Raw genomic sequence first — 14,773 nt, 5'->3', positions numbered from 1 at the left:
GACTCATTCAGAATGTAAAAGTAGCCTAACAAGCAACATGTAAACCAAATAGCAGCATTTTTATTGCCAACTTGTAACGTGTCTTTATAAAATGTATGACATTTGCAGCTGCCATTTAGTAAAATCAAGCGGGCTACTTTTTCATTATTTACATATGATAGAATGCAGTCCACTGTGTATGCTCAACATTAATATCAAAATTAAGCAAATGTGGCATTTGTCAAGAAATCAAACATTGTTTACAAACAATCAAATCTTTTCAAGGAAAATTTCCAATTGGTCATTTAAGTAAACACGCTTTAGAATAAGCACGACATTCACAATAATAATTGAAATCAATGGAAATCTCATTTAAGTTTGCCTCAATCAGCTGTTATCAATAAAACCCACGCTTTATCCTCAAACCTAAATTTTATGGATACAATCTTAATGCTATACAATCAAACAAATAAGAAAATTAGAGTAAATCACTGGAGCTCCCAATAAATGAAAGAAATCTCAAGTAACAAGCATGATTAAACCTGACATTTCCCAGAGCATTTTTCTTCCCAAAATCTGTTTTAAAGAAACATGCTTACATGGTCCCCACACTCATTTTATGGAAGCTAAAGCACAGAGAAGGGGCAAAAAACAGAGCAGAGGCTGCAAATGTAGGCTCCTTTCTTCCAACTGTTCAATTATTTTGTTGCTCTCCTGTTCCAGCATATGAGTAATCTCAGGATCCTTTCTGCTTGTCATTTCCTCCCCCCCCCCCCCCCGAAGAATTTATTGGCCCTTCTTTTTGGGCAGAAAGAAAGTGCACGTTTTTACTTTTTTTCTTTAATAGCATCATCCTTTACCAACATAAAAATACCCTAAACTACACTGAATGTTACGTGTGAACTTCAATAACAGACTAAACAGACATTTTCCTCAGTTTCTAGTCCAAATGAAACACTTTTTTTTTCTGATTATAACAATATATGTTAACTGCAAGCAATTCAGACAATTTAAAAGATATTAAAGGAAGAAAGGGAAACCTGCCTGAAATTCTCGTGCCCATATATAAACCCTAGTTTGAATTTTTTTTTCCCTAATGGGCGGCTGCTATTCAAAATAATTTTATCATCACTGTCAAGGAGTGTGCACAAAACATCAAAGGACCTATAATTTGGGAGTATTTTCTAAAGATTTGACTAAGTTTTTTTCTCTTTTCCTAACCGTATCAAATACCCACAGCAAGAAAACGATTTAATATTAAATGAACATACTCACATATAAACATATAAAAGTAAAACAAAAATTTCATGAAACAATAACTGCCCTTAATACGTATGATATACTGATACTTTTTCTATTCTATTCCATTAAAAAAATAAAAATAAAAAGCCTAGTTGTGTTGTGTGCTTTCCTGACTCATTTATGGCTTACAACCTGCAATTTAAAAATCACCAACCTAGAAGAAAAATCCCTGAATTTAGTGATCCAGCTTTGTTACGGTTCTCCAAGTAGCCAGAATCACGTCATTTAGCTTCTTTGCTTCTCAGTTTTTCCACTTATTAGTGACAGAATTCAGCAGACAATAAAAAATGCACTTCAAAACAAACCATATCACCATGAGCAAATATATAGTGTTCAGTAAGCAAAATTAATAAACCAGGCAATCTTTCACTCAAAGAGAATCAGATCCAGAATACCCCAATAATCCATCATGCTACCATCAATACGTAAGATGCCAAGATAAAGCAGGACCTATGAAATCGAGTTTGAGTCAGTGGCTCACTCAAAAGATTTTGATCTTACTTAATGGTTGCTAGGAAACCAACTCATCCTTCACCAAGGACAGCTGAAGCCCCACCAAGTGATTCCAAGCCACCCAGTATAATTAAAATTAACTGCAGGGCAACAGCACTATCAGATTTTTTTTCTTTTACTTCAGATGAAAGCTTTGAAATGGCTTGAACCTCTTTTACATATGTATATACTGTGGCCCACTGGGCTATCTCACATCGTGTACTTCTCTCACAGTAGCACATCCCCTTCGGGATACTCCTAAAAGAAATCTCTGTAGAGACTTATTTTCTAAGAAATTCACTGTGGCCTAAAAAACTATTTTGAAATGCTTTCGGGCAAGAGTGATTACAGCAGCTTGTTGCAATACTCCAACAAAGCACTCCAAATTTCATATACAGCCTTGTAATTCAGCTTGAATGAAAAAAGAAAAAAAAAAACTATGATGACAAGTTACAGTATCTCTCACTGAATATTCTACTCCACTTAGGGCAACAAGGTGAAAATACCCCTATGTGCCTGGTAGTTCCAAGTTAATTACCATTATGCTAAAACCATTAGGGTAATAATTAAAATGAGATTTTGAATATCAGCTTTTTAAAAAGTGGAACACATTAATGACCATGAGAACCTGATTTATACTCAACAAAAATTAATGGTCAACTGGCCAGTTTTATTAACTAGCACTCTACTTTCCTAAGTTTCCTAGGAAATATGCTGAAAGCCCAAGTCCTTAACATTTAGAGTTGAATTAAGTGTAAACCATTTCTATGGTCTGGCTGATATGGGTGGATGACTATTTTCAACAAAAGCATAAAATTCAGCCAACGCTAAGTGTACTACAAAATTAAAAGTGAGTAACTATTAGCTAGAACTTAAAGTATTTACATTGTGACCAGTAATGAACTGGTCACTTAAATGTAGTATAAAAGTGAAATGAGAGTTGTAAGCTCAGAACTGCTGTGTGCTCACAAGGTAGGTACTGCTGCCTTATCTACAATTATTGAATAATTCACACACTTGGGACTTGAAGATGTTTTTGAAAAAAAGTAAGGGATGTAAATGAACTACGATGGAGATGTCCTAACCTTAAGAAAAACACTGGAAAAAATAAATGACATAAAGAGAACACGAATAAATAGGTAAATCGTCGGGAAATAGGTTTCACTGGGTGAAACAAAAATCCTGGGTAGAAAAAGAGTGTGATAAAAGAAATCAACAGATGGATATCATTAGCTGAATGGTCTTTGGACTGACTGATAAGAGCTGAATTCTTCTAGGTAGAAAGAGGAAGGCTGCTGAAAAGAATTAAAAATTATGAACAAAGGGGGTTTTTTTTGCCCTCTTTCACTTCAGTAAACCATAGCAGTGATAAGACAGTAGGCTGTAAAAAGGAGCGTGCGCACATCTGTAGACAGGGAGAAACATTAGGTGGTAGCAGAAATAACCTATGGAGAACCATCTTGGAAGCCACCTTGTTTCTGCTACAAATGAGCTAGTTCATTCATTCAACAAACATAAGCAATACTGTATATACCGACTGTTATTTTGCTAGGCACTGGGAGGGATACAAACACAGAGGAACCCAGTCTTTGCCCTCAGGAACTTATAATCAAATAGAGAACACACTACCAAAACTAGTTCAAGTGCCCCTTGGGTAATTCAAAATAACTGCTATGGGACTTTAGATGTAAACATTCTCACTCCTAGCTAGGGTGATCAGGGAGGGCTTCATTGGTGAGGTAGCAGGAGCAGCGCTTTAAAGGAGGAATAGAATTTTAAACGAGACAGATGACTAGAGATGACGGGAAGAGGGGGTTCAAGTACACAGGGAAATCTCTGAGTTGGCTGGAAACAGGTATATGAAGTGAGATGGAAGGAAAGAAGATTAAAGCCAGCTTTCACTTCAATTCACAAATACTAGCGTGCATACACTTAACAGAGATTTTCAAATTTTAACCCAATCACAGAATGTCTCCTAGTTAAAAAAGAAACCTGACTTAGACATTTATTTCACAACTGCGCAAGAAAACCAATCTTAAATTTAGAAAGTTATATAAAAACTAATCTTTTCTACGAAAGAGGACAGACAAGAGAGGGAGTTGGCTGGGTGGCTGGGTGACCTGAAATGGTCACAGCAGAGGCACTAGTAGGGGCAACTTCTCATGGCCTTGCCAATGTGCTTTAATTCAGTCAAGAAGGACAACCTCTTAAGAGGAAAGACTTCAGACACCGCTGCCAAATCACACTTTTGCTTCTACACAGAAAGTATCAGATAGGATTCGGTGTTTAATGTCTTTTTATTCATGCTCCGAAAAACCACCAAACTCAATCCAACAGGCTAACAGACTTCAAACTTTTCCTTATTCTGACTCACTTAAGTTTATCTTTCTTCAAAGCTTTCGTTAAGATTTCACACTTAGTTCCTCCTTACAGCATCGGGCAAAAAAATCTTAATATTCTTTAACCCAGTACTCCTTTTTTATAGAAGCAGATAATTGGGGAGTAAAAATTGGAATTAACTGGTCCCATATTCCTTCAACTCTGTGCCTCTGTTTACTCATTTGTACAGGATGGTTATTTTATGTGTCAAATTGGCTGGGCCATGGTGCCCAGACATTTGGTCAAACCTTTCTCTGGATGTTTCTGTGAAGGTGTTTTGGATGGGATTAAGATTTAAATTGGTAGGCTTTGAGACAAGCAGCTCACCCTCCATGTCACGGGTGGGCCCTACCCATTCAGTCAGAGGCCAATGCCATAATAGAGCAGAGACTAACCTATCCTGAGTAAGAGAGCATTCCGCCAGCAGACTGCCTTTGGACTTTTCTGCAACTCTTCCCCTTAGTCTCCAGCCTTCTGGCCTACCCTAGAGATTTTGGACTCACCAAGCCTCTACAATTTCCCCGAGGGAACTCCTTAAAATAAATCTCTCTGCCTCTCCACACATACACATTCTGTTTCTCTGGAGGATCCTAATACAAACGTTAGGGCCAGAACCAGGACTATAGCCTGTTGGTCAGACTATTTTCATTTCCCAAGGAGAGGAGAATAAAAGAAGGGAAAGAGTGTAGTCAAAGGGAAGAACAAAGCTAACACATATACCTTTGTTTTTATTTATCTCTAATTAAGGCAAATAGATTCGGTGTAAAGCAAACCAACTTATACATACATATTTTAATGTTCTAAAACCAAAAAAGTTTGACTTGGACTCACAAATTATTGCACAAAAATAAATATTTCATGTGTTTCTTTTCAGGCCCATTCTTCTTCTTTTTCTTTTAAAGTTTATTTATTTATTTTGAGAGAGAGTGTGTGTGTGTGAACAGTGGAGGCTCAGAGAGAGGGGATCCCAAGCAGGCTCCGCGTTGTCAGCGCAGAGCCTGATGTGGGGCTCGAACTCACAAACCGTGAGATCATGACCTGAGCCAAAACCCAGTCAGACGCTTAACCGACTGAGCCACCCAGGCGCCACGCAGGCCCATTCTTCATAAAACATCCACACACATATGCAATTATTACCGACTTCAGTCCAACCAGAGTTTCAGAATTATTAAATCTCTATTTCTCACCAAGGACGAGAGACCCCAGTAACTGATCTGCTACTATGTGATGATTAATAGTGATGAAATTAATCTTTATTTATGAAATAGGATTATTAACTGTTAAAGTTCAACTGTACATATCAAACAAAGAACTTCATTATTCTACCATCTCAGATCATTATTTCTACTAATGATGAAGACAATTTTATTAAGCAAACTTTCAATAACATTCTAGGGCATTATTAAAATGATATTTTTAGGGAGTCTGTGCCAATTATCCATCTTAGTCTGATGTTTCTCGTGGCATGTCAGCAATTCGAAACATTAGAAATCTTACATAGGTCTGTTTAGGTCAGTATTGCCACATTTCATCTAAACCTGACTGCAAAGAGGCAAGGAATATAATCAGCCATTAATTATATTTGTTCTAATAGGATACGTATTTCATCTGCAAATAACAATATTTGAGAGAGTTAAAGTCAAGTTATCAGCTTCTGAAGAACATCCTTCAAAGTACTTTTTTGCTACAAATATGAATATCTAATGTAATTATAGTTGAGCATTACATACCATCAAAACTCCAAAATTTACTTTTTAGTCGGTAGGAAGGTGGACACATTTTAACAAAAACTATGATAACGAATCTTCCTTACAGAAACTGAGGACTGATTCAAGAAGTAAGCACCTGAACCGGTAAGATCCAGACTGGGGGCAGATGTTACCACTTTAATGACCCAATGGTTCCGTGGGACCTTGTGTGTCTACAATGCACAAGAGACTTAGGTGTGAACAGTCATACACAAATGATTCAAGAACTTTCACTCTAAGTGGGGGAGTCAAAGGAGGTAGCAGTACTCAGACAATACATTACAGGTCGGAAAATATTTTGGGTAAATAAACAACTAAACAGACAGCAGTGGCAGATGAGAGGGGTAAGAGGAGTGGGAATGGTTTTCTCAGAGAACAAGAATATTTTATCACTGACACTGTTCCCAATTGCCAGCATATGGTGACAATCAAAAGTAACCTCTTTTCATGTTTTTTTCTCGTTTTTTAAACGAATGTTCATTTTTGAGAGAGAGAGAGAGAGAGATCGAGAGCGTGAGCAGGGGAGGGGCGGAGAGAAAGGGGGACAGAGGATGCAGAGTGGGCTCTGCGTGGACAGCAGAGAGCCTGATGAAGGGCCTGAAGTCAAGAACCACGAGATCATGACCTGACTCGAAGCCCAACGCTCAGCCGCCTGAGCCACCCAGGTGTCCCCCTGTTTATTCTCTTACAAAAGTCTGTTTATTATTTTTAAGTCACCTTCAGACGGTGCATCCCTTTGATGCTGGCATCTAGGGTGCACTGCTCCCACTGGCCCCCACCTCTTGGCACACCACTAAAAGACGGGGAGACCTCCAAAATGAAGCGTCCCACACTATCTCTAGGTCAAAGAGAACTTGTCTATGCCACACCAATAGAAAGAGCTTTCCCAAAAGAGAAATTAAAAAAACATTAAACTGTAACTATTTTTCACTACTGTAGCTGGCTGTAGCTGGTATTACTGTAAGTGGTTCAAATATATAATATAACAACTGAATAATATAACATAACAACATAACAACTGAATAATATAACATAACAACTGAAATGCTGATTTGTTTTCAATTTGTATTCATCTAATAAACAGACATGTTTTCATGATGAAAAATAACTTACAACAAAAAGAAAATGTAGTGTCATCTCAGCATAATTAGGGAAAAATGCCCCTTTGCCGTATTTTATTCTTTCGGAGATCATAAAAAAGGTCGGTAGCTTAAAAGTATCAATAGTTGACTCCCCTAAAAGTTGAAATTTACTTTCAGCTTCATAAGGAACCAACGATTTGTCTCACTTCTGTAATTCCACTGTAAATAAAATACCCTAATAATATTAAAAATAAAATTTGCATACGGAAAAAAGTTCCTTCAACCGAATTTCTGATGTTATCGGTCCTAGTCTAAATGCTTTCTAGGTATGTGATCTGGAGATAAAATAAGTACCCTTAAGCATATTGTGAGATTTGTTGAAAACAGATGAAAGCACAAGAAATTACGACACTGCAACATCTGATCTGAAGGCATTAAATACAGAGCAGCTCAGAAAGACCATGTGCAAGGGGCAGATCAGCTCCATCTCAAAGTCTACAGGGCTAAAAGCTAAGTCACTATCGACTATGTCACCAAGTGACTAAGTGACTAGTGACCAAGTCACTATCAGTGACTATGTGACACATGTGATCAGAGACCAAGTCATCACTTCCAGCACTGTGTTTGTAACTGGAATGAAGGCATTGTCACAAACTTTACTATAGTTACCACCTTTACAAAGAAAAGAACAACAAAGCACAATGTAATTATGCAATATGGGGAATTTGAGATTTAAATCATTTACATCCAGGAAGATGAATGAACAACGCACAATTTAACGAAAAATTTCATGCTAGATGGATTTTATAAAAAGGCATAAATTATTCTGCCATGTGGAATTCTTAAGAATTTAATGTGCATTAACATGGCAAGGCTTCTCGATAATGTACTCAATAATGATTAATAAATGTTACTGGTCAAAAGACTGCTACTAATATAGTGGGGCTTAAAAATAAGCAGATTGATCTCTATCTCTCAAAAAAATAAACATAAAAAAAAAAAAAAAAAAAACCCAGCAGATTGAATTAAGATCTCCTCTTCTAATATGTACCTTAGTTGCAGTAGGCTCCGAAGTTTCATTTCCAAGTTATTCACAAATATATCAATTACTAGAGTTTGCTTAGCATCTAATAATCAATTAGACTTCATTTATAAAGTTAAAAGTAAACAAAAGCTTAGGAAAACAAATGTGCCCTCTTTCACCTCTTCAGGGAACCCCAGCCAGTATACGTCAGAGAAGCAGGATGCATCATATAAACAGCACGAGGCTAGACTGTAAGGAGACTACAGCACTCTCACCCTTCTACAAGGTTTGCAAGTCTATGCAGCACTGATATGTAGAGACAACTAGAAAATCAACCAACTATAAATGCATCCTTCTGCTTAAACCTAACTACGTATCAACTTACCAAATCCCTGTGCAACACCCAGTTAGCATGCAGGTAGTGAATCCCATCTAGGATCTGATACAATAGTGACTTCACCATTCCCCGAGGTAACTGAACTGGCTTCTTGTTTGCTTTAGAAGCTCTGTGAAACTTGATTATATGCTGAAAGAAAGAAAAATATCACCAGAAGCTTAAAAAAGAAAAGAGGGAAAGATCACTTGATGTAAAATATTTTCCTAACAGAAAAAGAAACACTCAGGGATTCCCAAAGATATTGAAAATATAATTTCATATTCTGCTGGATAACATAAACTTAAAATTTCCTACTAACTGGAGCTAAAATCTCATTTCCTGAGCAAATGATCGTGTCTCAGAAAACAAATGATTACAACAGAGAAGTTGAGAGCAATGTGATTTTATTTTAAAAGTATAATTAAAAAATACTTTCAGAATATACTTGACCCCTGTTTACCTGGTAGAAATTTTCAAGAACAGAATCTGTTTTATCTGTACTAATTAAATGAAAAGAAAATAAACAGAACAAATTTCAAGAGATACTTATGGGTTGGCTGACATAGCATAAATGTGTTACCTATTTATAATACATGGGTTATAAAGGAAGCACACAGGGAAATTATTTCAATAAAATACACAGAAGCATAAAGAAATCACATGTAAATGACCAGTTCACAGTGGAAATATTTAGAAATAGCTAAGATTCAGATGAGAAAAAAATAGCCTTGTACTATTCATTAAAAACTTTCTAGGAACAGTATTAGTGGACATCCCGTAAAACACAATACGATTTTATAAACAAGAAAATTGCTTTATAAACAAATGTACCTCAGTAGAAACAAGATCCCATGTTTCAAACTCTCTTGACAGGTTTCTTCGTTTTAATTAAAGCACTCTTAAACTGCAAGAACACCTACAAATCAGCTGAAATCAACTCTGCTGTGTGTAACACTAGGCATATGCCTGGTACCTCATGTGCAGAAGAACAGACTCTTGAGCAGTATTTATGGGTGAATATCAACCATATTCTTGACATCAGTAAACACAACTAAAACAGGACAGACATATTTTATATTACAGGTCAACATTTTCACCTCCTATTTTCTTATGACATAGAAAGCAGAACAAGGATAAGGAATAACTAGTAATTCATGAGTGAAGAAGTTTTACTTTCCAAAGAAAAAAAAATATATAGCAAAGACTACCTGGTGGGAAAGTAAAAGTGTCAGCCTGCATGTAGTATGATTAATCTATACTTTATTAGCAGCATAACACTATTTTAATTTTCTTCTGTTATCTGCCCAAAGTATTTTAAAACAGCCAAGCAAAATGGAGCTAAAACTCAATAATCTAGAATGTTCTGTCACATATCCTAAGAAATGGTGTGACAATAAAGTCTGTTCACCTTAAGAGCTAGTGGTTTTCAGAGCTTAATCAAAATAGATTAAAATACATCATTATTTATAAAAATTAAAACTTGACGGAGTGAGAAGAAAAGAATATGTAGGGGAGGTACAATAAATGATGCCATATGCACTCCTCCAGTTAACATTTTTAAGTATATCTCTATCCCCAACGTGAGGCTCGAGCTTACAACTCCAAGATCAAGAGTTGCACACTCTACTGGCTAAGCCAGTTAAGCACCCCTTCAGTTAACATTTTCATTAGGGTTCAACAAATTACTTTTTTACCAATATGTTATAACTACAAAAAACTACACTGGGGAAATCGCTTACCTTTGTTTTTATTCCAGGGCTATATAAAAAATATGCGGTGTGCTTAGCATGAAATTTCACCAACACCTAAGTGATTTTTTTAAATGACTCTTTTTACTGCAACTGTTTTTGTTATCCTCTGCTGCCTTACCCCAGCAAATTCAACACTCCAATTAAAATAAGAAAATGAAATGGATAAAGGAGGTTTTAGTAAACGGAATTATTTTATTTTTATTAAAATGAACATTAAAAGTACTTATTTGACTTAAATGAGTATTAATAAGAGGACAATAAGGCCAATGATGCCCATGTATACACATCCGGGAACACTGCATGCAGCATAATCTGCGAAAGTATAATTATTATATTGACACGTAAAATTAAATATCACATACTAGCTAGAAATTATACTGAATACAATACGATCTCCTATGTTCAACTATTACAAATCATGATTTATTACAAATTATGTTTATAAACCAGCCTACACAATTTCTCATAAATTTGGATCATATAATTTGATTTCATGTTAGGCTTGAGAATGAGCGTCCAATTCAATATCGGCCACACTAATTTAATAAATTTTTATTAACAGAATCCCAATTTGATTTGATCAGATTTATTTTAAAAGAACAGAAGTGAACAACAACAAAAATATTTACAACCAGCACTGACTGTGGACAATAGTTTCATAGAATAGAAAATGTGATGTCTACTTTCAGTTCAAAACAATTCTTTACAGATAACTTACAAAAATAATTTGAATCAAATTGCATTTACTCATGGAAAACAGAAATCCACACAGTGAAAAATACTCCTTATAAATCTGAAAGTATATGAATCCCATAGAAGTTTCCACTTCTGAAACCTGTTAGGGTTAAAATTATGTAAATGAGGTTAATTCTGGAAATTAGCAAGAGTTGAAAACTATTTTACTATTTTCAGGAGGTGAACTTCCTTCCAAACTATTTACTGTTTACTTGTGTTAAGTTTCACTTCAAAATCTTGTTTTTACATCTACAAAGTGCAGCTGAATGAAAACTGTAAATTATTTTGAAGATACCTGAAACTGAGCCAGAATATTATAATCCCTTGCATACCAGTACAGATGGTCCTGACTTACAGTGGTTCAACTTATGATTTTTTGACGTGGTGATGGAGCAAAAGCGACGAGCATTCAGCAGAAACCACACTTCGAATTCTGAAATGTGATCTTTTCCCGGGCTAGCAGCACGCAGGCCAGTGCTCGCTCAGGATGCCAGGCGGCGGCAGCTGCTGTACCTCAGCGAGGGGCAACGGCCAACGCGCTACAACCATTCCACACTCACACAACCATTCTGGTTTTCAAGTTCAGGATGGTGTTCAACAGATGATGTGAGGTACCGAGCACTTCATTACAAAACAGGCTCTGTGTTAGGAGATTTTGCAACAACTGGAGGGGGATGTTGAGTGTTCTCAGCACAGTTAAGGTAGACTAGGCTACACTATGATGTTCAGCAATCAGGCTAGGTGTATGAAATGTACTTCTGACTTGATATGCTTCCAGTCTGCGATGCATTTATCAGGATCTAACTCCATCGTAGGTCAAGGAAGATCTGTATGTATGTTTGTTTTCTTTTATTTATCTCAAGAGATGCATAGCCAGTACAGAAATATACATATAGGCCAGTATACAAATCACAGTGAAATATTTAAAGATCCTATTAAATTACTTATTAAATATCAGAAAAAATAGAGTTCACAGAAGTGAAGCACTTGTTAATGAATTAACTCAATGTAATACTGGGTTTTCGCTTACTTGTTTTATTTTCTCAACTGTGGTCTGTGTTAACTTGTTCTTTACACGAGACCGATCAGCATATAAGTTTTGTGAGTATATTTCAAAATTATTTTGGCTATCTTGCTACAGATTTTCATTTTATATATCATCAACTCTTACCCCCAAGATTGCACTTCAGAGTTTCAAAAAACATAACCGTTATGATTAATAGAGTAAATCTGATAGTTGCCCAAGACTTTCGTAAATACCGGTTTTAAAAACAATCTACTGAGTAAATGCAAAATACTGAGTTAGCTCTTTGTACTTCAGCTCTTTAGCCAAGATAAATTTAAATTCTGAGCCAAAGCATAAGAGATTCTTAAAAACTGAGAACAAACTGAGGGTTGATGGGGGGTGGGAGGGAGGGGAGGGTAGGTGACAGGCATTGAAGAGGGCATCTTTTGGGATGAGCACTGGGTGTTGTATGGAAACTAATTTGACAATAAATTTCATATAATAAAAAAAATAAATAAAAGTAAAAAAAATTAAAAAAATAAATTCTCAGTTTACAATAATTTTTATCAATGTAACATCATTTTTGTCATTATATTAGCTAACCTAATAAAACTCATCTAAGAGACTGTAATCACTTGACTTTGAGAATCTTCAAGGATTTGACTGGAAGCTGTCTTCCACAAAGAATTCTTCCTAAACGAGACCATGCCCAATTCAAGTAAGTACAATACTGAATTTCTGTTTATGGAAATAAGCAATACATAAGAATATGGTATTAAGTGTGAATATCCAGGAAATGATTAATAGTATGTTAGATTTGTATACTACACTTAGCTTATAAAGCTTTCCAAATACAAAACTGCTCTTCCAAAAAATCCTGTAGAAAAGCAGGAAAAGTATCACATTTTACAGATTGGGGGGGGGGGGGCGCCTACAACTTCAGAGCCCCCCCCCCCCACTCAGAGCCATTAAGAGATTTGCCTGATGTTGTATGACAAATAACAGAATGACTAGCTCTAACGTATTTGTCTCCCTACACACGGATACCACTTTCTCATCTTATATTCCTTTACAGAGTAAAAGGAAACATGCTGCTTTTAAATCCTAGAACAAAATGGCTATTACAGTTACCTTAAAAATTTTATCAAAAATCTGCAGCTAAGATACCACACCGAATAGTTGTTTATACTGTTGAGATTCTACTGTTTTCTGTAGCACGTTACAAAGATCAAATTGATAAGATCAAAAAGTAATAATACAAAGCAAAATACCCTAGTCTTGGTAATTCATCAACCATATTCTGTGAGGTCACTTTTACTTAAAAAAATGTAAATCTCACAGTAAGATAAACTCCTAAAATTGTTTTTAGTCACCTTTAATCCCTGACTAAAACCAATGACTTGATGCCTACCACAATTCACCTTACCCAGAGGTCATGTTCAGCGTAGTCAAACAGAAGCCACACTTTCCTATCAGCATGAGACAGAAACACCTTTTGAAGAGAGATGACATTTGGATGCTTAAGCTCTCGAAGTAACTGCAAAATAAGGAAGATCCATTAAAAATTTTTGCTATGAAAATCATGTTAAATAAACCACACCATTTGTAATTCACAGGCAATAAAAACCCAATGGTAATCAATCCTAAAAATCTCATAACTACCCACACTATTTTAAAAGTGTCCATACAGATGAGGAAAAACTGTTTGGAAAAGATATAATTGAGTAAATCTGTTTTGCTGTTATTGTTTAGTTGGTTTTCTTATTTCATTTTTATTTTTTGTGATAAAATACATAACATTAAAATTACCATTTTAACAATTTTAAGTGTACAATTCAATAGCATTAAGTCTCCTCAAAATGTTTGCAACCATCACCACTACCCATTTTAGAACTATTTATGATCCTAAACAGAAACTCTGTACCCATTTAACAATAACTCCCCATTTCCCTTCTCTTCTCTCAGCCACTGCTAACCTCTACTCTACATCGTCTCTATGGATTTGCCTACTCTAGGTACCTCTTTTAAAGTATTAGAATCCTACAGTATCTGTCCTTTGGTGTCTGGCTTATTTCACTTAGCATAATGTCTTGAAGGTTAAGCCACACTGTAGCACTAGCAGCGTCATAATTTCCTTCCTTGCTTAGGGCTGAATACATTCCACGGTATGTATGTACCACCTTTTGTTTATCCATTCATCTGCTGATGTACTTGAGTTGTTTCCATGTTTGGGCTGCTGTAAATAATGCTGCTGTGAACACTGGTATACAGCTACCTGAGTCTCTGCTTTCGATTCTTTGGAAATATACCCAGGAGTGGAATTGGTGGATCGTATGTCTGAGACTTCTGTGGTTCACTTTTGGAGGCAACACCAAACCGGTTTTCACAGCAGCTGTACCATTTTATATTCCCATCAGCAACGCATGAGGGTTCCAATTTCTCCACATCTTCATCAACACCTATTTTCCTTTTTCTCCCCCCTCTCTAATAACAGCCACATTGTAACAGATATGAAGTAGTATCTCACTGTGGTTTTGATTTGCCTTTTCCCTAACAATGGGTTAGGCATCTTCTTTAAGGTGCTCATTGGTCATTTGTATACCTCCTTTGAAGAAATGTCTATCCAAAGTCTTTTGCCCAATTTTGAATTGTTTTTTTCTTCTTCTTGTTGTGATCCTTTAGCGTAGATATTAATCCCTTATCAGATAAATGATTTACAAATGTTTTCTCCCATTTTGCTAGTTGTCTGTTTTGACATCATAAAACAATTGAACTTAAATGTGTAGTTTGCAATTCTTTAAAAAAAACTAATCACGACATTAGAAAATACAACATTTATCAATATCAAATAGCAGATGAGAATTAAGATCTGTAATTCTGTGAGATATGATACCTATTT

The 14,773-nt window shown here is 35.9% G+C and overlaps 1 protein-coding gene across 9 annotated transcripts in view; it reads right to left on the bottom strand.

Moving 5' to 3' along the window:
- The window catches only part of CDK8 (cyclin dependent kinase 8), a 120,124-nt gene that overhangs the window by 40,152 nt on the left and 65,199 nt on the right, over positions 1-14,773 (bottom strand). For 7 of the 9 annotated variants that reach the window (XM_042986730.1, XM_015540103.2, XM_042986621.1 and 4 more), the window contains 2 exons: positions 13,301-13,411; positions 8,392-8,532 (listed from right to left, as the gene is read on the bottom strand). In XM_042986730.1, coding sequence (XP_042842664.1) covers positions 8,392-8,532; positions 13,301-13,411 — 252 coding nt within the window. Of the gene's footprint in view, positions 1-8,391; positions 8,533-9,213; positions 9,862-13,300; positions 13,412-14,773 lie in introns of those variants that run through there. The other 2 variants (XM_042987022.1, XM_042987072.1) reach the window with 2 other exon arrangements.

This window comes from Panthera tigris, chromosome A1 (genome assembly GCF_018350195.1).
Source record: "Panthera tigris isolate Pti1 chromosome A1, P.tigris_Pti1_mat1.1, whole genome shotgun sequence".
Taxonomy (NCBI): domain Eukaryota; kingdom Metazoa; phylum Chordata; class Mammalia; order Carnivora; family Felidae; genus Panthera; species Panthera tigris.
Note: the sequence above shows the minus strand (reverse complement) of the source record. Positions and strands in the feature narration are given on the sequence as shown.